This window comes from Anabas testudineus, chromosome 19, assembly GCF_900324465.2.
Source record: "Anabas testudineus chromosome 19, fAnaTes1.2, whole genome shotgun sequence".
NCBI classification, from domain to species: domain Eukaryota; kingdom Metazoa; phylum Chordata; class Actinopteri; order Anabantiformes; family Anabantidae; genus Anabas; species Anabas testudineus.
The window spans coordinates 16,864,604-16,891,939 of NC_046628.1; the positions used below are offsets into that span (position 1 = coordinate 16,864,604).

Consider the following 27,336-nt stretch of genomic DNA (forward strand, 5'->3'; position numbering starts at 1 on the left):
CGCTGTGCTTATCAGTGTAAGGTTGGGGTTGCTACACTCTCTCTCACTGTTATTGTCAAGCAGCAGGAGACATCTTCAAAGAAACGCTTTGTATCTACATCTGCGTTCAGACTCTCAGAACTCAGTGTGGGACGACTGCATGGCGACATGAGCAGGGACGGACAAGGGAACGGACACTGTCTTGTACTGTTCCAGTAAACATAGTGAGGCCACTGAGTGGATGAAAGCAGGACAGTGGATTACACTGGAAAGTTTAAACATGAATGGGTGGTCGGAGCAGCAAATGAAAAACAAACCACACTTTAGGAAGCAGATGCATATACAGTACATAGTGAAGGTTACGTGAGTGAAGCATTACAAAATGGTTCTGATGATACTCAGAGATATCATCGACAGAATACTTTAGAAAGCTTTGAAGCCCTTTGTAATGATGTTTTGACCAAGAGAGTTGACATATTGTTGCCTCATGAAGCAAAAGACACAGAGGAACATTTGACAGCACTCATCCAGTTCTGGAGGTATCTCATAGGACGTATTTCCTCATAGGACTCAAATACTTGGTGCATAGATGACTGGTGGAGGTGCTGCTTTCAATGTTCATTCAAAACAAGTGAGAGCTCTAAACTGTTTCTTTGTACTAGATCAGATTATTTACTGTCCAGATTGTCACTAGAGGTTGGAAATAGTTTCCTTTAAAGATGCAAGTGTTGCAAAAATGCATTTATTTATTTTTGGTTAACCAGAGTATGTGACTTAAATCTATGTATTTGTGTCATGAGCTGGGTGGAGCTAGGTCATTATTAGAGGCTCCTCCACATTAATCACTCGATCCATTGTTCATTTTGTCTGTAAAGCTTTTATCAGTATTGTAAGTTCTAAAGCACCTACAATCTAACCTACAGTCCAAAAGCACATCCTGTTCTATTGTACTAGAAATGATAAATGTCCTTCTGTCAAAGATCTACCTGCAAAACAGGTTCCTGACACACGCTGACACAATGAGTTTCCTCAAACTGCATCGATGGAACGAGAAACTTCTAGATGCAGCAAATGGAAAATGTACTAGCCAACATCTGTGTGTCTGTACATGCACCAGTGTGTGTACCTTCATATAAGTTTCTCTGTGTGCCTGCATCAGTTTGTTTAGTCAGACCGTGCAGGTGATGTAGCACGGGGGCTGTTTGAAGAGCAGGGTCCTCACTCCTGCAAGTGAACTGATATTTAAGGCTCCAACGAGTTGCATTTCATGAAAAATAAACACCTGCCTGTGCCGCTGTGGGTTTTGTGCCTGGGTGAACGCAGTAAGGACGGAGTATGACTTCTTTGCTTGATTGGCTGTGCTCAGCAGGGTCGATTGTGTTCACGATCCGTACACAACTGCAGAACATAGCATAAAAGTGGGACTGGGTAGATGAATGGATTTCACTCAGCAGCCTCCATAAATGATTGAGTTTTCCTTCTGTGTACTTAACAATTTCATCACTGAGAAAAAACAAACTATTGTTTTTTTCCTCTTTCTTGTAACAATATAAAAATCCTTTAATCACATTTCTACCAAGGGTGGAAAAGAAGAAATACCAAAAACCATTTATTTAGTCAAATTCTTCTAAAGAAAAATAAATACGCTGCCTCGTTATCTGATTTACATAAACACCCAGTAACACATTAGAAAAAACATACTTCTTGTGAGTTGAGGCATTTAGGTCCATAGAGAGAGCTGTCCATGGTCATAGCTGGAACGCACGCGCGTCCCTGGGGTCAGAAGTGCTCAGGGGTCGTGGGATATGGGGTGTTTTGGATTAAGAGGAGGGACAAAGGGTCACAAGGGCTTTCTGGCCCTGTGAGGTGACAAGGGGGTTGACTCCCGCTGTGAGCGCTTGTTGTTCCCACTGTAGAGAGAGGAGATGGAGGCGTTGTTTGGAGCTTGCTGCTGAGGTGGCATGCTGCGAGGATATAAAGGCCCCCCTCTGAGCAGCATGATGTCCCGCACGGCGCTGCGGAACGCCTTACTGACGAAGCAGTAGAGGAAGAAGTTGACCGCTGTGTTGAGCATGGCCAGCATGTTGGACAGGTCGTAGGCCAGGTGGACGCGCCAGTCACTGTGAACCGAGGACACGTACAGGTGGTAGATGACCACAACAGTCCTGGGGGCCCACAACACGGAGAACACGGACGTGATGGCCAGCAGCATGGCCGTGGTCTTCCCAAGTCGCCGTGAGGGCGCCAGTTTTGGTCCGTGCTCCTCTTGGCAAGGCTGCTGCCTCTGCCTCAGCCTCAGTGTGTGGATTATCAAAGAGTTCAGCACCAAGAAGATGCTGCAGGGCAGGAAGTAGATGATAGTGACATGTGTCCATACGAGGATGGTGTCCAGCGCTGTGGGAGGGTGGCTGTTCCTCCACATGTCAGACCACCAGAAGAAGGGGACGCCCGATGCAAGCGATAAGAACAGGACCGCCACGATGATCTTCCTGGCTCGGGCCGGGTAGCTGATCTGACGGTGGAGGAGCGGGTGGCACAGCGCCACATAGCGGTCCACTGTGAGGGGTACGGTGGACCAGATGGAGGCGTGGTTGGCGGCAAACTCTGCAGCACTGACGGAGTGCAGCAGGAGTTCAGGGACGTCACGGTGGAAAACTGCCGTCTCTAACAGGAAGCCAACAAAGATGATGAAGAGCTGGGAGAGAATGTCAGAGCCCGTCACTGCCAGGAGGTAGTAGTACAGAGCCTTCTTGGTGCGGCATGCCAGCCTGGACAAGGCCACTGCTGTGAGGATGTTCACTGACAGGAGACAGAACAGAAGGTTATGTTTGCACAACTAGGTTTTCAGACAATAATAAAAAAAACAAAATAGTTCTGTTAGTTTGATGAAGTCGTTACTGTCCCAGTGATTACATCCATCTCTGGTCATTTTAATTGGTCTAACGTGTACTCAGCTCTGTGTCTCGTCCTCTATTTAGTGTTCTGCAATGTGTAGGTTTTAATAGTGACCTGTGAAAAGGGTTTCAAACCATTGGTTTTATCCGTATTGTTGCAGCACATGTGATATAATACCTCCTTTCTTCTATTTAAAGTATTATTTAGTTTTTTCAAACATCAGGATACTTGAGCTGCAGCAACATGGAGCCTTCTTATTTTCCCGTTCTGGCTCAGAGCTGCTGACTCCGTCCCTGTAGCCTCTAATTTCCTGTCAGGACCATTACATGTTGTGAGCCAGAGGTCAACTGAAAGCTCTATAGAGACTCCCATTGGTTTGGCGACAGCTCTACTGATCAATACCTAATCACTGAGAAGCGAAAAATGCTGGTGTGAACAACGTCCGTCAAAATGACAGTTATTTCCACTTTCTGGATTATTGGAGCGATAAATTCAGATGCAGAGAGATTCCAGAGACGGTTGGAGGGATGGATGGTTGTGTAACGGTCATACACCCAAACAAAGTGATAATTAGATGACTGGATTACTGTAACCTGTGAAGGGGGCTTGCACCAGTAATGTACCTCTAATTCACTTGTCTATTGATTTGCTCTGTCGTGTGCAGTTCCCACTTCAATACAGGAATCATATTGTAGCTCAGTTTACGCCCAGAACAAATGCAGCTAATGAAACGATGAACAGCAGACTGTCAGTTACTCGTCTTCTTCTTCTTAAAGGGTCAGTTCACCCACATTACAATAGAAAATGCTTTATTTTTATTTTATTTATCTGCTACTGAGTCTGAGTCAACTGCTGATGCCCACAGCCCTCATATCATAGCATTTTGTACCTGGTACTCCAACGCAGAGCAGAACGCTGTAGTAGACGACAGGGATGAAGCCCAGGACGCATTTGGACTTCTGCAGCTCCTCAGGTTTCAGGTCTAGCTCCTGACGGCCAGACACTGTCACATTGGGCCAGTCGATCATGACCTTGATACGACCCCTGGAGAATAAAGCAGAAACAGAGAAATGTTTTAGGAGTTTGTGTTTTTGTGTTTTGGTTGTCATTCATTTTTTTCTTTTTAACTCAATCACAGGCACCAAATGGAAACAAGAGCACTAATATGTGTATTAATCCACTGCTAAAAGTAGTCCCCAACATCTCATCTTGAATACTGTTTAAGGATGTTACTGAGCCTGAAACTATATATTTAATGTTTTTATTTTCCGTGTGTTTGTTCATCTGTAAAAATAAAAAAAGAACTGCCTTAAGGTCATTTCTTTAATTTGGCACAAATGTCCACTACTACATTTTGTCTGTGAAAGTCGCTTTGACCTTATGCACATGTGGCTCAAATGCTTCTAAACTTGCCAATAAATAAAAATTAATTATATCAATTAAAGGAAAAAATTATGAATTCGATTGTACTGACTGTGATTATTCTCTTGTTAATTCAGTTTACACAGCTATGGTCAGGGAGAAAATCTCCACAGTGTCAGTGACGGAGGACAGACTGATATAACAGTATCAGGTTTCATCAAATAATCATTTGCAGATGATGAGCTGCTCTATATTGCTGCATAATATGCCAGAGTGATGTCAAGCAAATGATGTTTGCTTTGCCAAACTGTCTTCACTGACTCTGGACTCGATTAAACTTCAAGTCAACAACAGCAGATGGGCTGACCCTGCCACCCTCCACCCTCCGCTGCGTCATTATCATTTTGTCTCCCCTTCTAACCTTTCACCTGAGTGACATCCATCCTGTTTTTCTCCACCAGTCTCTCCTCTGCCTGCTCTCCTAATTTACTTCACTCATCCATGAAGCCGTATTTGGACTGTGTTATCTCTCAAGCTTTCAGTGACAAACCATTTGTAGATGCTCAGCCAACATAAACATCATCATGGAGCCAGAATCAGCCCATCAATGAAACGGGCTCATGATGTGAGTGAGGTGATCACTACCACTAACAGTTGGTCATATTTAATTACTGCCATTGTAAAGGCCTATAGCGTGCCAAATCCCTGCATATCAATTATATGACTGGGACATTTTATGGGCTGGAGCAGGAATGTGATCATAAAATAGAGATGCATCAAATAACTGAATGCTTGGCTGCTCAGATTAACCTCAACATATTAAACTAGACAGAAAAACAAGGACAGAAGCACAATCACCAAGATCAGTGGTGCAATTCAGAATTAGATTTTCCTGCAGGTGGAGATGAATACTGTGCATTTTAGTTAGCAGCTGTTTGATGTGATGCAGAAAGAACATTAGATTCATAACTTCTGAACCAGAGAAAGGGACCTGACCGATTTGATGTTGTGTTATATTATCTGGTGAAACATTTGAAATGTCTTTAGTGTCAGTGGTTCACACTTTACTTTACCGTAAGATTGTATCTGTACATTTTTAGTGAAGGTTTTTATAAATTAGAAACATCATAGTAGCCACGACTGAGCTTTTGATCATATGATGACAAAAAGTGAAATAAAAAACAGCATCTTAACCACGACAAGCAGAAAAACTCCATCTACTGTGAAGAATCAGCTACAATCAAAAGCTCCAGAGCAGCTTCTGAAGGACCCACGTGTTGTTAACTGATGTTTTCATGGTTGAGAATGAACCGAAAAGCTAGAAAACAACAGTTTGACGTCAGGTATTAAATGTTTCACTATATAAACAGAGGACGTCAGCGTCACAGTAACTGATGTATTGTACAGCTGGTGTATTGTCTTCAGTGAAATGTTTCCTGATAAGAAGTTTGTATCTGACTTGTTGCTTCCAGCATTTCTGGCACCAAGACTTTAATCCAAGCTATAAATTAAATGGTACATCCTGTGTGTCATGAGTTTGCAGTATTATGTGATTCCACTCTGCTGTTTCTTCACTGCTTTGCTTATCAATAGAAACATTCTCATATTTCACTCCTTATGTAACATCATCCCACGTGCAGCGATAGGATGTAGCATTCATCCCTACAGGATGTGACCTCAGACAAAACACACCACTTCATCTCAGCTCAACAGTGAAACACATCATGGTGAGGACTGGATTTGACAACCATCAACAGTATGTCGTACATGTGTTAATGAAGAACAGCTAAGGTCGGTTAATAATGACGTTCATGTCTTCTTCACAGTCACAGTGATGCACAAGTCTTCTGTTGGATTCCAAGGTTTGGAACTATCATTACTCAGCAGAAAACAACAAATATTCACAAGTGACTCAAACCTCAGTTTTGATGCTGTTGTCCTGCATTTAACAAATCAACCTTCTGTAATTGTGTCTCTGAACAGGAAGTTTTAATAAGATTAAAATGAGTTTCACATATGATGGATTCACAGGAAACCCAGCAGCGTATCTGTTCCAGTGCAGCAGGCAAAGAAACACATATAAAAACTGGGAATTTGCTTTAACAGCACATTTTCAAAACAACTACTGAGCTCCTACATCGCTACTAGGTGATATTACACAGAACACAGGTGTATATACCACAGGAGTGCATGGTCAACTTGGTCTCATTTAGAAGGACGATTGTTAGGAAGGGTTGTGAAGTTGTGGCAGCTAAAAGACGGCACATGGGACTAGTAAATACACTGACCAATCAATACTCCAGCACGTGCTGCTTCTTTTACACCGACTGAAATCCTCTTTAATCCTGCAGGGAGCAGATGAAATCTTCAGTGTTTTCACAATCTTCACATTCGCTCCCTCAGGCGTTACAGTTTCTTGCAGGTGAAAATGAAGCTGCTCTCACTTCAGAGGTGTTTTATTAAATCCACTCTTAGTTACAGTAAATACTGTACTGACATGACAACAGAATTATTTTGTAATCCTCTGAAGAATCTCCCTTGAAATCGCTCTGTGAAGATCAGACGCTCAGGCATGTTTCTAATCAACACTCTGCTTTGGACGGTCCTCCGGAGGTTGAGGTACAGCTGGAGGCTGTAGGATGTGGCTCTACAGGGGGCTCAGTGCTCACAAAGATAAACTGAACCGTATTTATGCTTCACTGAGGTCTTAATTATTCATCAAGTCTCATGCACCTGAGACAACGACACTGAGAGATGCCAGCATAAGTGTACAGCAAACATATCACTGTTTCACATGAGAGCGTGGAGGATGCATTTCAGTGTTATTGATGAAACTCAGAGCTAAAAATAAAAAATACAAAATGATTCTGTGCAGCTAAAGCCAACAGCCTCCATATGGACATACAGCGCAGCAGGACCTACACTTGCTAACTAGTGACTCATTAAGTCAAAATGTGGAAGAAATAGTTAGATCATTCATTTTGATCTTGGCTAATTCAGGTTTTATCTTGGATTTATTTGTGTACTGATGTGACACAGGCAGCACAGGAGTCTGTCCTAATGCACATTGAGAGCCGTGCTGCAGTTCTATTCATTTGTGAGGTCAAAAACTCAACCTGAGGTCAGCGTTGTTAGGAAGACAGAATCCAAACGCTGCATTCTGGCATCAGAAATGACACATTAATATGATGACAGAGTGTTTAACAGCAAAGAAACAGTTGTTCCTAAAGCTAAGTTCAGGGTAATGTCGATAATTAAACCATTCACAGTAACACAGTGCAGACTCTCTGTTTCCCTAAATAACTTGTACCGAGCACCAACATCTGAAGTCACTGATTGTGCATCAGACAGAAACAACACATCTTACTACAGCTACACTGACTGCAGAGAGTTCTCTTTGGTTTCGTTTGCCCTTGTATGGACAGTCTCCCTTTGTGAGGTCTTACCTTCACATTCAGGTTTCACAGCGATTCTCCACCTGGGTTAGAGCTCGTCCTCTGCTCTTTCACCCCACGCAGAAGCTCCTGTCACCCCCACATCGGTGTTGAACACCCGCTCAGGAGAAGTGGAGCAGGAGGAGAAGAAAAGAAATCCAATCAGCCAGTTCATCACTGCAGCTAGTGAGCAGAGCGGGAGAGAGGGCAGAAATGAGGGAGACGGGAGTGAAAATGGGAAGGGGAGGGAGGTTGGGGGGGTGGTCTGTAGCTGGACTGAGGTGAATGAGGCAGGAAATAGATCAAAACAAAAAGAGAGAAGAGCACAAGCGTGGCTATGGGAGTACAGGGAAAAGTGATGGAAAATCACATGAAGTCTGACAGGGAATAAAAAGTGATCCTGTTCTCAGGCAGCGTTCCAGCTGCACATCACAGAGGCACGCAACACAAAGGGAAGTCTCTGCTGAGTCCACACTAAATAAACATTCACAAAACTACAGTACTGCATGAAAACTGTGTCCATATTTCATCATCGCATGTGAAAACTGACCATTGATAATAGCAGAGTCCCTGTAATGTGTAAATGTAGGGACCTAAAGTATAATTAATACTAGCAGCTTCCCAACTGTGTGTTAGCAGCACAAATACAGTGAAAGGCTTGAAATCACTGAGATCAGTGGATCTGGAAGCCATGTTGTTGTTTTGTACAAGATAAATGTGTCCTTAATTTAGCTAAACTCTTTGAGAAAACACATCTCACGACTGCAAATCATTGACGATAGCACAGCTCCAAAGCAAACACTGCATTAAACAAGCAGATTTGAGGAACTGATTCATCCATCAGTCCAGTCTGTTGACAAGCCATTTGCAAACCTGAGGCCTACATGGACTCACTTTTACCCAATTTGGCTTCGCTCACCCTGCATCTGCATGTTTATGCATGTTCATTTGACATGCAGTGTTATTCCTCTGACCTTACACTGCAACAGGGAGCAATGAAGCAAATAATGAAGCCTGGCGGCCAACGATCATGCACGGACGTGACTCATTATCGATCAGACCTGTTAGACTGACGACTCCGGCTGCTGAAGGAATAAATAAGGATGAACCTGCAACGAGGGGTTAAGCTTTTTAGTTAAGAGGTTGATGAGGCATCGTCACAATCATCATACTTCAAATCAACTGACCACATCACTAAGGCAGTAAAGTAGTAAAATGTTTGTACTGAAGTTTCAAAATGTAAATCAGCAGTAGTGTACAGTATGTCTGTTATCACAGTTATCATCATTATAGTTCTTTAATTTGTTGGTTTCCACTTTCCAAATATAATAATAATATACAATAAGAAGTGCAGAGTTTAAAATGCCCTCTGGGAATCATTCTTGGCTTTTTAATGTTTGGTCGTTTCCCATTTGTTCCGATTGAGGTCAGATTTTCATGACTCCATCAATTCACAGTGGTACAGTACAGTACTCCTTCTGTCCCGGTTCTGGGACAAATGTTAGACTCCATTATATGATTTCTAAGCAAATTTAACTTGAACGTCTTGAATAGTCTCCTGCCAAAAAAAATAAAAATAACACTGATTCTTTTCTCAAATTTATATTTGAAACAACAAGAACTGAATCCTACAGCGAAGCAAATTTATTCCTCATGAATTTGAATCTAAATCTGAATCTGCAAAATGACGTGTAACTTTAGTCATCATCTAAATATGCAAGACACAAAGTAGTATCCTATAACAATGAGTTGTACTTTATTAGCATATGTAGAGGTAAATATGAAATAACATGTTCTATGTTTGAGTCGACGTGCTCAGTTGCTTCCTGCCTTTGATTACATAACTCTGGATTTCCATCAGGACATTGTTTTCAGATCCAGTTCACTAAGTATTTCACGCCTGCAGAATCTATTGGCACCTTTTACTTTATTCATAATCAGCCTCTACCTGCAAACATTCAGCTCGTCTCTCACAAACTAGAAGTGACAGCCACGTCTTTCTCTGCAGCTGCAGTGCCGTCAGAAAAGGAAAGAGAGAAAAAAGAGAACGGAAGAGCTAATTGAGCTGCTGCAGTGAGATAAACTGATGCTGAGACAGAGGTCTCCTCACAGGTCATCTCTCCTGGACGCCTGCCATAACCTCAGCTCTCCAAACCGTCAGTCCGAGCAGCTTTTAAGCAATAAGACTCTGTGGCTGTAACACGAGCGGCTCACAGACAAACACCTTATCTCTGCTCAGACACTCTCTCTCCTGCTCTCAGGCTTATCCTGCCCAAATCTCTGACTCTTTCTTTTTAATTCGTTCTTTGATTAACCCTTCACGATTGTTGTAGACCCTTTTACATTTTCCCCTATGATGATATCGTGGTGTTCACTGGAGGGAAAGCAAAGGAAAACTGGAGGCAAACACGTCGCCTACCAAACAGTGAGCCAGGGTTGAAGGAGTAACGGCTGTAACAGTGTTTGTGTTGGTAGCTCACACTTGATCACGTCAGTAAAGATTTACTGATAAATGAGTTGGTTTTAAGCTTAAACAGACCAGTGCCCAGTGCCCAGTGACCAGTGAGCAGGGACCAGTCTGAGAAATCTGATTATCATAAGTCAATATTTTACACATGATGCTCTGTGAATCCACTTGGTGCTGCAACAACTCCTTTTCTGGACGTGTCCTCGTTTCTGTCCTGTATCTCACTGTGTTGTTGGAAATTTCTCTGTTCCTCTGTCTGCAGACTAATCTCACTACATGGACACCACCCCCATCTTCAGCCCCTCACCTGGACTCCTGCTGTCTACTCCAGCTCTGCCATCATGCTCTTCACGACTCGTCTAGTGAGGATGAATGTCTATTTTCAGTCCTGTTAAGTTCCACAGATCACTTTGGTTCATTTTTACTCTTCATGGACGAACCAGATGTAAAATGTTAAATGTTAATGTTACACCACCAGGGGTCATTCATAGAAATAATAGAGACTGTCGTTCCCCAACTTCAACACCTGTTTAGGTTGTTTGTCCCAACACTCCCTGATGTGAGTCACCATTAGCTGTAAGTGTGTTTGTTGAAACTCTGTCCAGTGGCACAGATAAAGCAGCTGATTTTTGCTCTAAATGATAAAGAACACTGAACAACAATTGTGCAAAGTGTCATTCAGCTGGATCAGGACCAGGACCCAGAACCTTTGTTTGTCTGGAAGAAGACAACAAAGACACAGAGCCAGGAACTGATGGAGAGGAGCGTGCAGACTCTGAACCAGCTTAGATCCAAGTTTGTTTTACAACCAATGGAAAGACGTTATGATTATGATGACTGGTAAAAACCTGCAACTGAAGACAGCGACAGTGGTTGGATGGAGACCAGGGCCCCTGATGGAGGGTGAATAAGATATAAAGGAGGTTGGGTAAGTGATGTCACACTGACAAAAAGGCTTTTTAGCAGTTTAGAGTGTGATAAACAGTCTCTTCAGAGACACATGACATGTCATTCAAGGAAAATGGCTTCCAGCCGTTTGGCTAGTAACTGGATTAGAGTCCACACAGGAGAGAAACCGTCTGGTTGTGATGTTTGTGGGAAAAGTTTTAGTCTACAGAACAGTTTGAAGACTCCTGAGAATCCACACAGGATTGAAAGTTTCCTCACAAATTGTTGTGTAAGGTACATTTTGAAATGTGTTGAAGAACCAGAAATCTCTCTTGTTTTTATGTGTTTTTTATTTTTGGTATTCTCATGTGATTATTTGAAAAGATAAAATAAAACTCCTTCTTGTTTGCATGTGTCATGTTTGTGAGACTCTGGCACTAAAGTTCAAATCGAGGTTCTTCCTCAGTCAGACGTTAAAGTTATGACTTTGGGAACATCTTTAAGAATTAAATATGAAATCCAAGTTCCCTTTCACCTTCTCTGATGGGAGGCACAGTTCCAATAAAGACATTAATTCAAATGGAAATCTTGTCAGTCTTGGCAGGTGTGGAGGTAAAATGAAGTGGAAATAGAATAAAGAAGCCTCTATCATCCATCTGTGGCTTATCTGGAGTTGTCTGGATCAGATTCTGTGTGAGTCGGGGAGTTCTGGAGCTGCAGAATGCAACTTAAACACGTTAACACAATTCACTAAACAACACTAAACAAAAATGAAGAATATTTTACTGCAGTGATCCATATTTCTCCCTCTCATCTAAAGCAAACTGTACACTAGAACATCAAACAAAAACTTCCATGAAGAATTCAGATGATGAGGTTTCTTGGTTTGCTGTGTCCACAGTTCCACCTGCTGTCTCCTGCAGAGAGACGAGCTGCTGACCTCTAGTGGTGAGAGCAGGTCAGTGCAGCAGAGACTCTCACCTGTCTCCATCTGTGTCTGGACCTTTTCTTAACAAGGTGTGTGAGACTAAATATAATAACTTCCACATCTTGTCCATGTCTAATCAGCCCCCATAGTTTGTACTGACTCATTTGAAATTTACCAGAGGAAAGCAATGTTTAAATTCAAATTAAATTAAATTAATCTAAAATCATCTAAAAGCAGTTTGATGTTTACTCAAACAAGAGCACAAAGTGTTTTGACTGGGGACTAGTTTCAGCCTTGAGTCATCACATGATTGGTGAATATTTATGGCAGCTGGGTGGTTTATGTAGGTCTGAGTCAAAATAAATGGCAATAAAAGAAACTATCAGCTTTAAATAATTATTAAAAACTTTACATTAAACCACGTTCCAATATTTCACACAGAAAGTGAAAGTGACTGTATGCAGACTGATATAACACCAAACTGCTTTGGTTATTTTTTACTAACAGTGGAACCTTAAAATTCAGCTTGTATTAACGTTTAAGTCAAGCAACAGTAGTTTCTTTACATAGTATACATCCATTTACGGAGTTCCTCTATAAACCAGCCCATAAAATCAATCAGCGTGTTCCACCAGGAGGTGGAAGAGCTTCATTTAGGGAGGTTAAACCTTTTATTCAGGACCCCTTTGGCTTCCTCTCCTCCTCCATCCTTCACACACTGTCCTACTTCCTCGGTTTCTTCTCCATCTTCAACATGTCTGAGAACTCTGTGAGGCAAAGAGGACGACACAAACATTTGACTGCTGCTGTTTAGTGAATCATCCTTCCTGCACTTTTAACTACAAACAACATTAGTTTTGGTATTAAGATGATATCAGAGCTCGTTATTAACTAGGTGCACAAGTACAGTTCTGAGGGACGGTACTTAAGTATTTTAATTTTATCTTACTTTATACTTATATTAGACAATTTTTCTAAACTCCTTTTATCCAACAGATATAAACTAGTTACCTTTAAGCTTCTGCTACAGCTAATAACCAGATAAAATACAATACGCTGTTAAAGATCCAGAGTTTTTTGTCGTCTCTGTTGTTTTGAATCTGCTTCTGCTCTTTTTCAGGTTCCATGTTGAAGAGTTGCCAACTGCTGGCACTTGGTGGTGACTACAGGTCAGTACATCAGAGAGTGAAACACAGGAGATAAAAAGCTTTCACCTCTGAAGTCAATGCGTCCGTCTCCGTCAGCGTCTAACGCCTGGATCATGGCCTCCGCCTCCTCATCAGACAGAGGAGCTGATGGGGCTGCAGTCGGTATAGTGGACAGAATGTACCTGTGAAAAGACAAATCTTCATCTATCAGCTCTCTGGTAGATTCAGAAACAAAGGGTGATTCCACATTTTTATTATTGGGTCATACTTGATCTCGTTCCACTCTATGTAGCCGCTGCCGTCTTTGTCCAGCATCATAAAAGCCTTCTTGATGGCTTCTTCTCTTTGCTCTGAGGTCTTGAACTGCTGCATGTGCTCCAGAAACCTGCTGTAGTTGAAGCTCCCTGAGCACAGTCAGCGAGATGACATGAGGCAGTGACTCACACACTGGTCACCCAGAATGCATGACTTCATCTGAATTCACACCACACACAAGCACAGTGCATCACCCTGTGTTCGCAACTCCGGCGGCATGCGGTCGATGTCCCGCTCTGTGAGTGAAGCGCCCATGGCCACAGCAACCTTCTTCATCTGTGGCCGAAAGTCGTCCTCCATGTTGTCCAGGTGTGTCCTGAGCAGGAGGGAAATAATCCCAGTTCAACACACAGGAGATCAATTCTAATACATCATGTTCAGTGTCCTCGTGTTTCTGCCCAAATTTAAACAACATAAAAGGTAAAACGTCTCTCAGAGACCGAGACTCGAGACAGAGAGAAAATTATGTTATTATGGCCATTACTATTATTTTATAGCAAGGAAACGATGGTTTCAGTCAAAGTTATAACTTCATCACAGAGGAGGAAAAAGCAATAAACACTGAGCTGGATGTTAAGAGCTCTTCACTGGAGTCAGCCTCAGGTATCTGGTTGATCAGTCATGAGTTGAGCTACTAATGCTGAGGTAGGTCATCAGTGTTTTAGGTCCACAGCTTAAAAAGGTCCGTTCGCTCCAATCCCAGAGGACACATCAGTTCTTGATTCACCACAGGACATTTCAGTGTGAGACTAACAGATAATAAGTAGTTCAAACTGGATTTTTAGAGGCAGACAACTTACTCATTACTTTACGTTCATTACTCATCCTGCCTCCATCTGATGCTTTTAAACAACTCTAAATCCTGTTTTAAAGCTGAAGCTGTCACCGGCCCACAGTCCTGACCTCCGTCTTCACTGCCCTGTGGCTAACATCAGCTAAACCAGCTCAGAACAGACAACATTTACTCAAGGAAACTTTGTACAGGTCGGCCTCCTCCTCTCTGATCCACGCTAAAATGCACTGGAGCAGTCTGTTCACTGAACACAAAGAACTCCATCTGGCATCAACAGACGAACAAAATGTCAACGTAGTGGAGCACTGCTGGAAATACAAAAGAAGAACTGAAAGTTAAGTGGGAGTCCCAAACACTGTAATCCCAACTAGTAATAGTATTACTGTGCTCGAGGGCTGAGATTTATGAAATGGGATCAGACCTCAGTTGTGTCAACAGCATGCAGAGAGCAACAGCCACACACTACGTGTTGCTGTGTTGCTACTGGTTGTTTCATCATTTTACTTTTCCACAGATCAGAAAACAACATCCTGCATTTAGAATAAAAGTTTGTCAAGAGAAAAAACAAGAATATGAATCACGGATGTCACAACGTGTTTACAACACCAACACAGCAAAAGAGTAAATGACTCATCATCAGGGGAACTGGGAAAAGATTGGAAATCATTATCAGGTTCAGTCCCACTCCCCGTTTCATCCTGTACTCACCAGTTTCAAGGTTTCCTGGTAGAGATGACCTCACCCATGTCTCAGCCTCGTATATATAGGGAGGATGAGGCCTCCGGTGACCTTGCACCTGTCTCGTTCTCCCCACTAGAGCCATTAACCATTAAAGCCTTGGCTCCTGCTGTTTCAGACAGGACACGTGTCTCCAGATGTAGTGAGACAAGACCCCACATTGGGCCTGTTAATGGGGTTGAAGTGGAGGTCGGCCATACTGGTGGGTTCGACCCAGACGCCAGACTTGGCACGGTGCTTTGTGACCATGGAGACCGTTATTCATCATGTTCTGAGCAGTTCATCAGTGATTTCTGCAGTAAAGTGATTCATTGTTCAATGATTTCATAAATAAGTGACGACGCTGCAGATAGAGCTCTGCAGCATCTCACTTCACCAGCGTCTGTTAGTATTTTTTTATACTCTACATCATATGAGACACTTGATGTGCAGCATTTCCATCTCCCCTGGTCGGTCTTTGACATTTCTATAAAGCTTCTTCTCTCAAAGTTAGTGTCAAATAATGCAATAAGAGACTCAGAGAATGAAATCCCAGTGACTTCAAATACACCTGTTGTATAGAAAACACTTCTGTGTGTCTATGAATTATATTTACTCTGTGTAAACAGTGTTTCTCAGTGTCCAGCTTCATTTTCCAGTCACAACACGTCCTGTTCCTCTTCGTGCTCGAGCCATCCGTCTTCAGGGTTGCAGCTGTTGCAGCATATCCCAGTTCACTGGTCTGAGTCATGGGATTATCACGAGGGCTCTGTAGGTATCCAGTAACATACTATCCAGTGGTGTTCTCTCACTGGCCCTTCATAATTGGACTTGAGGGGTGGTGTAGCTCCGTTTAGCTCATCTCAGGATACAGCTTCTGTTGTTGTTTGCAATCCAGTTGTTCCTCTGATACAAATCCACTGTTACAGCGATGAATCACTGCAGAACGACGTGCCAGCATCACGACAGGCAGGTAATCAGGTTTTCTGCCTGTTCGACACACACACTCACACACTCACGGTGCTACAGGGCAGAGAGCTGGCAGAACGAAACCAGTTGTGCTGCACAGTTATACATCTCAGTTGTGTGCTGCAGCCCGACGCCGAGTTTGTGCTTTAATCATGATGATCCTGTTCCCCACCGTGTTTCTCTCCTCCAGCTTCACTCATCACCTTGATTGTTTTCACCTGCGTCTGTGTCGTGAATTGATCCAGATTATCTTTAATCATGTGGAGCGTCTTTGTGACTTGTATCAGACCTTCAAATGCTTCTGTATAGTTTGAAACGTCTTGATGATGAAGCTGCAGATTGTAGCTGTCTGATTACCTCCCACCCACCACTTCACCCGTTTCTCAATGTTTCCAATTATTCTTATTGTGCTGAAGGTTCAGTGAATTCTTCCAGAGTGAATTTAACAAGGTTTATTTTTCTTTTTCACAGTGAGTTTAATTTGTATTTTTTGTGGTAATAAGCCCGTTGGGGGCTTCTTACTTTTCTTGTGCCTCCTCATTTATTTGTGGAAATAAATTCAATTGAAATTCAAACTGTGTGGTTCTTGTTTCAAATATAAACAACACAATTATTCCTACACTAAACTCCTGGACTAGAAGCAGAGAACATGGCCGCCACAACACAACCTCAGCTTTTAAGATCAAATGTACTCTGTTTGTTTCAGGACAGTTTATCGAGCTGCGTTTTGAAACCTTCAAGCTGAATGACCATTGATCAGAAAGTTCAATATTCTCCTTTGTGGCACTGCCTGATACCACAGCGTGTGCTACTTCACTGGAGGATAGCAAATTAAAACCTTACATGTTACACTTGGTGTCAGTGACACTGCTCTTTTTAAAAATAAAAATCTTTGGCATGATAATTAATCCCATTAAGATCCTTGAACTGTGTGTTGGAGCAGCCAACGAGCCTCGGAGCCTAATTGAAATTGACTCCATAAAGACCCACTCAGCTGAGGCGTCACATTTAACAGACGTACATTAGCGTGGTGGATTAGCACTGCAGAGTTTTGCAGACAGCCCCCTAATGAATGTATGAACATGCAGAGTTTGATCCAGTTACAGTGTGTGAAGAGCACTGGGCTTAAAACATGTTTTTCATCTTTGCTTTTTAGCTTGTGACGTTTCTTCTGCTCTAAATGAAGTGAAATGTCATTTCCATTAATACATTTGATAAAAATACAATAAATGTCACTTTATTTTCTTCTTTTCTTTAGGAAACAGGATGTTGGGCAGTGATGCATTATTCTAAAGAATAAAACACCAGGATATCAGGTGAGGACAGGAAGGCTGCTTGAACTGAGGGCGGGACCTCTGACACGTTTGTGATTTCATTGGTTGGGGTCTATGTTCAAACCAATCAGTGCACGACGAGGTCACCATAAAGGGGTCAATCTTTTACATTTCCAGGAAGTGAATGTCATCAAGGTGTTTTCATCATTCACACTTCAGGATTTTACTTCTCTGGTCATGAGTGGAAACCAGCGTCGGCCTGAGGTGAGATAAACATATCATTTTCAGAAGGTTTCACTGTCGTGTGCTGCTCATGTCATTCGACGGCTCCTCTGAAGTCTTTGCTTGCACAGTTAGAGAGCAGCTCTAAAGACAAAACCTTTTAATTCCTTTGTTGGATGGAGAAACGAACTGTGCAGCAGCCAGCAGGGGTCTTAGCGTGTAAACAAGCTGAATGAGTTTTTCTAATATAAGTCGACAAATTAACAATCTGCTGTTTCCAGAAGCGACGGAGCGAGGCTGTTGTTAGAGTCACCATGACAGACTCATTTTAAACTAAACTGCTGGGACGTTATCTGTATCCCTGCAGTCAGAGCTCCTCCTCCTCCTCCTCCTTCCTCCTCCTTCCTCCTCACAGAGTTTCACTTTGTTTTCCCTGTGGACTTTGTTTGTGCCTGCAGGACTCGGAGGTACAGTAACTCCAGCACCCATTCACTCGTCCTAATTACTCTCCCTATGTGTCCTCTAATTATTTGCTCATGTAAGAGCGAGATTGTTGAATGAACAGTCCTTATTCATCTCATCTCCCTCTCCTCTGCAGATGTATTACAGCTGAGGGCATTTACAGTAGCTGTTACCAAATACTTCATGTTTGTAGTTTGATTGTGTCTCTGTATGTATATTTAAATCCTAAAACAACTCACTGTAACATTCCACTTATTCATTTATTTATTAAAGGACATGTGTGCAGCAACCAACTAAACAGTTCAATTAACTGTTCGTCCCCACTGCACATCAGCTTGGAGGGATTTTAGTGCATTCCTCTTCACAGAACAACTCCAGCTTCAGGTCCTATAGGAGAAAATGTAGGAGTACACTTATCCTAAGAACTTCAAGAATAGTTTTTTGTTAGAGCCGAGACACATTTCTGCCTTAAACTCAGATTTTTATGGTGACAATAAATAAGAATTATATATATAATAAACTTCCAGACTCTGATTTCCCTTTTAAATAAAGTGATTCCACAATCTGATGATGTTTTTATGTTGTATTGATACAGAAATAGTAAAAAACTCTAGAAACTTTCAAGCACCACTGTAGACGTGACGCCAGCACATTAAAAACTCAGCACAGCTTTTTGTTCCATCAAAATCCAACAATCAATCTAAATAGGAACAGAAGGAGAAGACATGTTATCATGTCGGTGGCATGAATTACTGAACGTGAGCTTTGGAGGATGTTATTTACATTTAGTTTAGAACATGTTTAACGTGTTTACGCAGGACATTCGTTGGACAGACTAATTGCTTTTCTTTTATTTGGACATTAAGGACATGGAGTCTCTATAAAAGTCAGCTGTAACAATCGTGGAGCCTTGAGAACTGGATTTCATTTATATTGGTTTCTTGGGAACCATTTAACACAGTGTTAAATTTAAACGTATCCAACACAGTCGTGACAGGTTTTCACAAAGTCAAAGAGTCGTAAAATACTCAGTCAACAGAATTTTAAAGGTTACGAGCTCAGTGCAGTGGATCCGGACTGAGACTGAGTCCCGGGGCTGGCACTTTCTTTACGAGCCTCACAGTGCAACCGGAGGAGATACTCGGCATGTGCAGCTGCCCGGCTGCAGAGTGATGGAGGCTGTAGAGGGGGCTGTTAAAGCTGGGCCTCAAGTCTGCTATCCCCCCTCATCAGCCCCTGAGGACAGCTCAGACTTGTGGCGTGAGGATGGAGACGGACAGGGTGGTGGAAGCACACAGACTCAAGACTGAAGTAAAAATGCCTCAAAAGTGATGAAGTCCTACTGTTGCTGACGTAGAAGTTCGAAGTCCAAAGTATTTAACACTTGATAACATGTTTGAATCTGGTCCAGATTTGTTCCACGTTGGTCTCATAAATCAGGATTCTGAAGAAACTGATCATGTTCAGTTTAATTCATGAACTTAAAAAAACAGATTTCTGACTATTTACTGTGAAACATCAACTGTTAGTTATTTTAAACCTCTGAATGTAGCTGTGATATTAATATACAGCATCAATCTGCTGTATAACATGCAGCAGGGTCTGATCTGCATGATGCTCCTCTGCAGGGAGCCGGTGTCATTAGCTGATAAAAACGTGGAGGAGCAGTGATTATATACTGTAGTTAATGTCGGTCACATTTGAAATGGGACTTGGAACGCACACAATCTCCTGCTCGGAAATCCATCTCATCCTCTGCTTTCTGTTTCCAGGGAAACAGCAGACATGCAACACAATGTATCAGAGCAGCATCTGACGTGATGAGACAGTGAAACAAGTGGAGGAGGAGGAGAACATGGAGGAAGTGGAGTGAAAAGATTTAGAACGAATATTCTCGTCAGAGGAATCAAATATCCAAAAATACTGTTGGAACCTGGATCTAACATGTGAGCTCGGTCCGGTCTTTACGTTCCTGTTTTCACTGATTTATAGCAGCACAAAGGAACAGTAACATGACGTAATGGTTGTTTGTCCTTTGGTCTTCTGTGTCTCCTGGCAGGAAAAGACTCATGACTGATGTCTACATAAATTCAAAGTCAGCCTGGTGCCAGTGCCGTTGATTCTGTTCACTCGGTGGTAACTGGGTCGTTTGACCTTCACAGTCACCAGATCTAAACCAAACCTGATCAAATCAGACTGGACTTGTTTGACTTGATGAATCACAAATTCACCGTGAGGGACTTGACAAGAACTCGTCTTAAATCAGCTGAAAAAGGCTTTAGAGCGTTGAGACTGCTCTTCATCATCATCATCATCATCAAAGCACAACATCGACAGCTGTGCGTCTTTCTCTGAACCTGCTTTGTGTCTTCATGTGTTGAAGCTGTGGATGATGGGGGATTAATATTTTCTCAGACTTCGTTTGCTCTCTCTGCTCCACACTGAACTTTACATTTCAGGAGTAATGTGTGCTGATATTTTACGCTCGTTGGATTTTCAACAAATCCACCAAATGTTCACACTTTGAGTTTTGTTTTCATTGGTGGTGGAAAAAAAAAAAAAAAAAAGCTCACACTGAAGTTTCTTTCTCTCCACTTGAGGGAAATCACAGTTGCCTCTGAGTGTTTGTACTTTTCTTTTGCTCAAAAACAATCACTCTTAATATTAAGATTCATATTTAGACTTTGCTCTTGGTTCTTTATGAAGGAACCAGCTCTGTTTAGTTGAAGGTCCAGATCTTTAGATTTGGGGAATCTTGAAACACATTGCAACACATTAATTGTTTCTGATGTGTTACCTTTGCCCCTTTCAGTGTTTTTGTGTTTGCACAGATCTCATCTTGAAGCTGAACCTTCAGGCAGAGACTTGAACATAATGAGAAGCTTCTGTATCAGGATGGCACCTGAAGCTGGATCCAGCTCTGGAGCTCCACCCTGTACATTTTCATTCAAGACCTTTGTGGAAATGGTTATTAGCAGTGTAGTGAATATCTAACTTTCATATTTTCTTATAACTTAGAAACTTAGTTGTTCAGACTCGAAGTCTTAACTCATAATTTAACCTAAATGAATTAATTTCACTCAACTTGTTAAATTAAGTTGATAAAATACAAAACAATAATTAATTATTTGCATTTGTCAAGTTAATGTTCTTCAAATATTGTTCTTCTCAGTTATTTAAAGAAAATAGAAACTTTCCATGTGTAAATAAATGTAATAAACACAGTTGTTCATTTTCTCTACTTACAGTATTTTTCAAAGGTTGTCTACTATATTTGATAGTAGATTTAATAAATGATTAACACAACATTCATGGACTGCAAATGAATGAATTCCAGTTTGTATCTGAATGTACATTTACTTCACTTAACTTCTGTTTAGAGGTACTTGTACAAGCCGACACTCTGAGGATCAAGGTTTTTATTTTCTTTGCTTCAACCATATGTAGCAGTCCAACATTAATTCAATGACACAACTGCAGCAGGAGACGTTTAACCTGCTGAACAGCGACTTGATATTTGTGTGTTCGGTTGCTAATAGACTCTTAACTTCTACTGTAGTGCAGTATTTTACATTCAATTCAGGTATTGCTGCGTTTTCTTAAAGAAAACATCTCCTCTGACACTGAACGTCATTCTTTTACCCGTGTTGTTGAGAGCACACAGTCTGTGCTTATTCACTGCAGCATGAAAATGCAGATGTTTAGTGAGAACCAACAGAAATAAGACATCAGGACATGAGGTTGGGAGGAAACCTGCAGCTCACTGAGTTATTAAAACAAACAGTTTGTTGCTTTACCATATTTAGATTTCTACGTGTTCTTGGCAGCTTCTGTCAAAGAAGCTGCCAGAATGACTTGTTCACACAGAGGATATAAAATCATTCAGACTATATGTCTATTAATAATAAATGATACGTTGCATAACTATTCACCCAGGCAACAAAGAGCAGGGTGCACAAAGGAATGATGGAGAATCTGACAAAGACTGGATTTGTGCTTAGACAGATCTTTTTCTCCTTTTTGGCAGCTCCGACTTTTCTGTGGCTCAGTGTGGGCGAAGAATTACAACCATAGTAAGCCCGTAAGATGCACAAGGAAAAGTTGAGTCCCTCTGCTGCCAGGAATCAAATCTGATGGGGAGAGGAGAGGGATTGTGAGAGGATGAGTGTTGTTGGTTGGGGGAGGGGGCCCTCGTCCAGCATGTATGAACAGTGGGATTATAGTGGGGATAGTCCGGAGAGCCAAGTCCTGCTGTGTGTCTTTCTCCGGTGTTACATCACAGCCTGTTCATGGAAGGCTGTTTATCTCTTATCTAACTGAGGGAGCTGAGGATGAGGCCTCTGCAGGTTCTGCCTTAAGAAGCACGAACACACAAACAGTGAAATCATGACTGAAATATTTGCTTTCAAGCTTCAGGCTGCAGCTTGAAGTTAGAAATAGAAATGTGTCTGTTCAGCCGCAGAAATAGATTCTTCCTCCCTCTCCACCTATGCACTGTATATTTCAGTCAGCTGAACGTGTTCGAGCAGCACAGTAGCCTATCCATAGCCTCCTGAGCCCCCTCCCCCCTGCACAGAGCGCAAAAAACGCTCCAGAAATTCTATTTGGGCACATTAGCGAGCAAGATGGCGCTCTTGCTGTCAGCACCTCGGACAGCTCCCGTCAGCTCTGACCGAACACGGACATTTGATTTGTTTTAATTTAATTGCACAAGTGTCACGTGTTCGATTCTGCTCCACCAGAGCTTCTGGATGATGTGACTGTGCGTGCAGGTGCCCGTGAAGCTGTGCGCTATTCGCTGCAGCCAGAAAGAGAAACCCAATTGTGGATCATCTGGACTGCCGTTAAACGGGTCCACTCGACCTCCTCCTCCTCATCTGCAGCGACAATCTAGATCTCGGAGATCAGGAGGAAAATAAAAAAGCTTCCAGCCAGGCCCGGAGCAGGAGTGCGTGTCTGTCAGCATCTGTCTTCATCGCACCGGAGCGAAGAGGAATGAAGGAGCGCGCAGAGAATTCAGCAGGGGCCGGTTCGGAAAGGAGGAATGAAGTCGTGTTCAAGAAATAGTGTTTCCTAGTTGTTGCTCATCAAGCCCCGCAGCTTTGTTTTGATTTTTAAATTTCATTTCGGCAGCGCCAGTTGTGAAGATGCTGCTGCTTCTGGCGACGATGTCTTCAGTGTTTTTCAGCCCCGGCTTTGCGCTCAGCTCCCATTTCAGCTCAGGTGAGGAATAATGCTGCTAGTGTGCTGCTATTTGACTGTACTGGAGTTGTGGACTGTAGGCCGACCAGTGTACATGACTACATCTATAGACATCATGCAGTCCTTCTAATCTGCGGTGTGTGTTCCTGCGTGATGAGGTTTGGGATGAAAAGAAAAGCGAGGCAGCACTTTGTTCCTCTCAGCTGCCCGGGTCAGCTGTGCAGTTTAAAGGAGCATTACGGTGCAGAAGGGAAAGTGAAAGGTGAAAGGGATTGTGGGAGCAGAGCAGTAGAGGCTTCCTCTAATTGGTACAGGGGTTTTCCAATTAGCACTGGAAATAAGGAGGATAATTGATGCTGAACAGCAGCAGACTGTTCAGCATCTTATTGTTTCTCATGTAATGGTGAAACCAAATTCCTATTTCATTATGCAGCATGAGCAGCGAGTGGCCTGTCACTCAGGTGGCTTCCATGACAACCAAAAAGGTGCAGCAGTCTTGTTCTCAGTGGTTGTTGGATTAAAGATGTATTTATTCCTCCGGTTCGTGGACTCGGGCTTGTTGTTCAGTGTGCTATTAAAAGACTGGAGGCTGATGTGCTCGTCGTCCATTTGATATCATTAAAATATGCTTAAGTGCATCACTGCTGCCTTTCTTGCAATGGCTACCTTGGTTTCATAATGCCCTCCTGTCCTTTTCAAAATACAATAAATGAATTGCGTAACCCCCCCCCCCCCTCCACTCCAGTGCTTTAGTCTCTGCAGCAGCTTTGGCTTCTTCCACATGATAAAAAGAAAAGAAAGTGTTTTAATCTCTTTGTATGACCTGGAACCAGGCTGGTTTGTGTTTTCTTGATGCCTGAACTGCTCACTGAACCACATTTAGGTCTTTAACAGGTCAAAATCCTCCATTTGAGTTTTGTATTTTCACTGTTCATAGATCGGTGTGTAATTTGGAGGGTTGTGTAGGAGTTGCTTTGTTTTTTGTGCAGGTTTCACTTGTTGTAAAAACTCCTTTTGCTGAAACATGTCAGCGACGGTGAAGGAGCTGACCGAGGTGCTGAAACCTGACAAATCCGTTGTCATCACTGTGGCCCCTTCTGACTCTGGGTCATGCTGACTTTGCACTCGCTACCTCCTCAGCGGCGATTCGGGGAAAGTGGACTCAAAATGATTCAACTGGTATTTTTTGGGTCTGGAGGAGTCTGTTAGAGCTTTACAGATATATAAAGTGTTGCCAGAGCTGCACTGTGCCACCAAATGGAACATTTTCAGAGGTTTTCTGCTTCATCTTACATCCTGTCTGATTCTGTTCTTTAAGAAAAAACCTATTGTTGCTGCTCTGTTTTGTTTGTTTTCCAAAGTATGTCTGTCTGTTACAGTAGATCCCTCCTCTGTCTGAGGTTTCTTCCAGTTCTTTTGCCTTTAAAGGCTTTTCTAAGTTTTTTATATCTGAGGACTCAGGTTCTGTATGTTGAACAGACTTTAAAGGCTCATGATGCAACTTCGTGATATTGGCCTAAATAAATAATTTACCTAACCTCATATATCTGGATACTTTGTGATGGTGGGACAGTGGGGTTTGTGATTAAATCCGACATATTAACAGAACATTCAGTTATTTGGCTTTCTTTGGGATTTATTAGACTAATGATGCATTTCTGGTGATTTGTGCTTCGTAGTATTTGTTTATGTTCCATACAACTGCGAATGCTGCAGGAAATTCTTTAATTGACTGATAGACAATTATTTTTAATTCAGTTAAATGATTTCAGTCCATCAGAGTCCAAACCTCCTGGGATTATCTTCCCAAATGAAAGCAGAGGGTTAACCTGATGGAGCTACGGAGTGGGGAAAGTGAAAGCAAAACAGATGCATAGGTCATGAGTATCCTGTAGGGATGACATCACAGTCCAGTAAAGATGGGGCTTGGTGTCAGTGGTGGGGGTGGTTTTACTGGCAGTGCTGGCTGGTTTCCCAGGCCCCAGGTTATCCATTTCACATTTCTCAGCGGGCTCCCGGCTGCGCATACAGAGGCACACTCTCTAATTATATGGACACAGAACAGACAGGGAAGCAGGATGTGGGGTGTCTGAAAGCCCAGTGGACCTTCCTCTCTCAAGGCTATCGCTAAACTACCAGGTCCAGATGCTGGGGAACAAAGAGCCGGAGGAGCAGGTGAACCCAGGGGAGAGGGGCTGTAGCTGTAGCTGGGGGCGAGGCGTCTGTTGGCTTTTATACTTCATACACAGAAAGTTGCGCTGAAAGCTCAGAGAAGCGAATTGATCTTGAGAAGAGGAAATAACTTGAGAGGCTGCAGCATTTGTGATAAACATACAGCAGATACTGAGGTTTTGACTGAAATGAATCTTGCAGAATACATTTTAGGCTGTTGGCAAGATGGCACAAAGCTGTGGGTATAAATTGGATTCGTGCCACTTCCAGCAATTGAACAACCTCTAAAAGCTTTCTCCTCTGATCTGCGCCTCAAAATCCTCGTTTAGGAGCAACTCCACCAGGCTACAGCCTGCGACGTGAGGAGATTAAAGGACTGCGGTGGTCGTAAGTTGTGAATATCTGTCAGTAGGAGTTGTTTCTTGTTTTCAGCTTGTTCAACATATAATCATTTCTGTATTGAAACACTCAGTGTCTTAAGTGAGGCTGCTGCAGACGCACCTCTGATTGCTAATAGCATCTATGCTTCCAGAGTGTGTGTGTGTGTGTGTGTGTGTGCTTGTGAGAATTGTGAAACATAATAGCCCCTGATTGCTTAAAATCTATTTTTGATCCCTAGTCACCCTATTTCACCACTGTTCAAATTAACTTCCTGCTGTTGTGATTTAAGATAAACATCCCCAAGTTACAGCCATAGATCACAGCATCAATTCAAACCACCAGGTTATAGCTTGTTTAAATTCATGGTGTCTGAGGGTGAAGTAAGTTGCAGCTAACAATTAATTTACTTTTTAATCAGGAAATTATTTTTTCAGTTGAGTCCATGAATTGTCTCAGATTAACTTAATACTCATCACGATTTCCCAGAAGCAGGAGATCAAGGTGATTTCTTCTCCTAATAGCTTTCTATTATTTACTGTAAAATAAAACACAGTGAGAAACTCATCATTTAGCTCTTTGGTTGTGTAAAAGTCTCCTGCACGTTGCTCAGCTTACTTCACCTGCTGTCGTCTCTGATTCAGCTTCTTTCCACCCTCCAGTTCTACACTCACTGCTTCATCTCTGTGGATTCAGGAAAACACACACTCACTTTGTAAAAACACTGTCATGATGATTTTAAATCCACATGGTAAAATAATAATGAAACTTTAGTCTGTATTGATCCTCTGAAGACGCTGTCTTCAGGGTCAGCCGTAACACTGGAGCCCTGCAGGCAGCAGGGACTCGGAGTCTTGCTTGAGGACAGTCTGCTCCTGTACCAGTTTGCAGGCGGAGCCACACTTTGACTGTTGCTCTGTAAATGAAGTGGATCTATCTCAACCCTGTAAACGAGACCTGAAAGAACTGATCCATTATCTTAATTGCTTCTTCCTGTTAAAGGTTGCACGGGTGCTGGAGCCGACTGCACCCTGGACTCTAAAACACCTAAAGACAAACAGTTGAACCCCAGCTTCATGTCTTAATCCTCCCACTGAATGTCTCGGAGAGTTTTACCCTCCTATCTGCTCTGTTGCTGATGCAGGATCTGTGCAGCGGTGCCCTTGAGCAAGGTTTTCCATGTAGCCTGCCAGGCCCATTTTGGCCTGTTTCAGGCTTGATTAATGGGATGGATGATGGAGCGTGACACCAGTCACCTGTCTGAATCTCCTCTGTGCTGCTGCTCCGTCCTCAGACCTGCATCTGTGTCTCTGCAGCTCCTGATGATGGCCACTAAATTTCACAGTGTGCTTCCTGCTTGATCAGAGATGTTGTTGTGTTGTTCAGAGGATACGTGGCCGACCTGATGAGTTTTTGTCCTCTAGTCCAGCTGAAATACAATAAGAGGGAATGTGAGTCTCACAGCACCTGTGTCAGCATTTTAGCACAATCACAGATACATGGAAACAGGTGAGAGTTGCATGGACAACGTTTTACCACCTCTGTCACGTCAGTTTGAGTTCTGGCTTTTTATTTGTTTGTGTGAATGATGGACAAATCAGAAAGAGCTTTTGTGCATTAATAGTTTGTAGGTTTCAACATTTTAAATATAACTCTTGATGTTTTCAGGACATTTCTTTTGATTCTTAATCTTCTTTGTGTCACCAACCCGACCCGGTGGGTTTAACACTC

General features: G+C 42.5%; 3 protein-coding genes across 5 annotated transcripts in view; 1 reads left to right on the plus strand and 2 right to left on the minus strand.

The window, feature by feature from the left end:
- Positions 1–1,181: 1,181 nt before the first annotated feature.
- gpr142 (G protein-coupled receptor 142) lies at positions 1,182–7,818 on the minus strand. Its single transcript, XM_026350695.1, has 3 exons — positions 7,683–7,818; positions 3,764–3,918; positions 1,182–2,778 (listed from the first exon to the last, which is right to left on the minus strand). The coding sequence occupies exons 2-3, from the start codon at positions 3,900–3,902 to the stop codon at positions 1,820–1,822; spliced, it is 1,098 nt and encodes a 365-aa protein (XP_026206480.1). The 5' UTR covers positions 3,903–3,918; positions 7,683–7,818; the 3' UTR covers positions 1,182–1,819.
- A 3,557-nt stretch (positions 7,819–11,375) lies between these two features.
- On the minus strand, positions 11,376–14,563 carry LOC113156476 (parvalbumin-like EF-hand-containing protein). Of its 3 annotated transcripts, XM_026351646.1 has the most exons (5): positions 14,217–14,563; positions 13,611–13,731; positions 13,370–13,505; positions 13,168–13,283; positions 11,376–12,720 (listed from the first exon to the last, which is right to left on the minus strand). In XM_026351646.1, the coding sequence occupies exons 2-5, from the start codon at positions 13,714–13,716 to the stop codon at positions 12,677–12,679; spliced, it is 402 nt and encodes a 133-aa protein (XP_026207431.1). In that variant the 5' UTR covers positions 13,717–13,731; positions 14,217–14,563; the 3' UTR covers positions 11,376–12,676. The 3 variants fall into 3 exon arrangements, with proteins under 3 accessions (XP_026207431.1, XP_026207432.1, XP_026207433.1); XM_026351647.1 differs by lacking the exon at positions 14,217–14,563 and having other exon boundaries at positions 13,611–13,963; XM_026351648.1 differs by lacking the exon at positions 11,376–12,720 and having other exon boundaries at positions 13,044–13,283.
- Positions 14,564–22,764: 8,201 nt separating this feature from the next.
- The window catches only part of aatkb (apoptosis-associated tyrosine kinase b), a 38,015-nt gene continuing 33,443 nt past the window's right edge, over positions 22,765–27,336 (plus strand). The window contains exon 1 of the mRNA XM_026351958.1: positions 22,765–23,076. Within this exon, the coding sequence (XP_026207743.1) occupies positions 23,001–23,076 (76 nt within the window). The 5' untranslated portion in view covers positions 22,765–23,000. The remainder of the gene's footprint in view (positions 23,077–27,336) is intronic.

Bases quoted from the DNA above. Each gene is read 5' to 3' on its own strand.
- gpr142 (XM_026350695.1), bottom strand. From the start codon at position 3,902: ATGATCGACTGGCCCAATGTGACAGTGTCTGGCCGTCAGGAGCTAGAC. The intron at 2,779-3,763 runs GTACAAAATGCT...GTCTCCTGTCAG, and splicing joins GCTCTGCGTTGGAGTACCAG to TGAACATCCTCACAGCAGTG.
- LOC113156476 (XM_026351646.1), bottom strand. From the start codon at position 13,716: ATGGAGGACGACTTTCGGCCACAGATGAAGAAGGTTGCTGTGGCCATG. The intron at 13,284-13,369 runs GTATGACCCAAT...GTCTTTTCACAG, and splicing joins ATAGAGTGGAACGAGATCAA to GTACATTCTGTCCACTATAC. The intron at 12,721-13,167 runs GTGAAAGCTTTT...TTTGCCTCACAG, and splicing joins CGGACGCATTGACTTCAGAG to AGTTCTCAGACATGTTGAAG.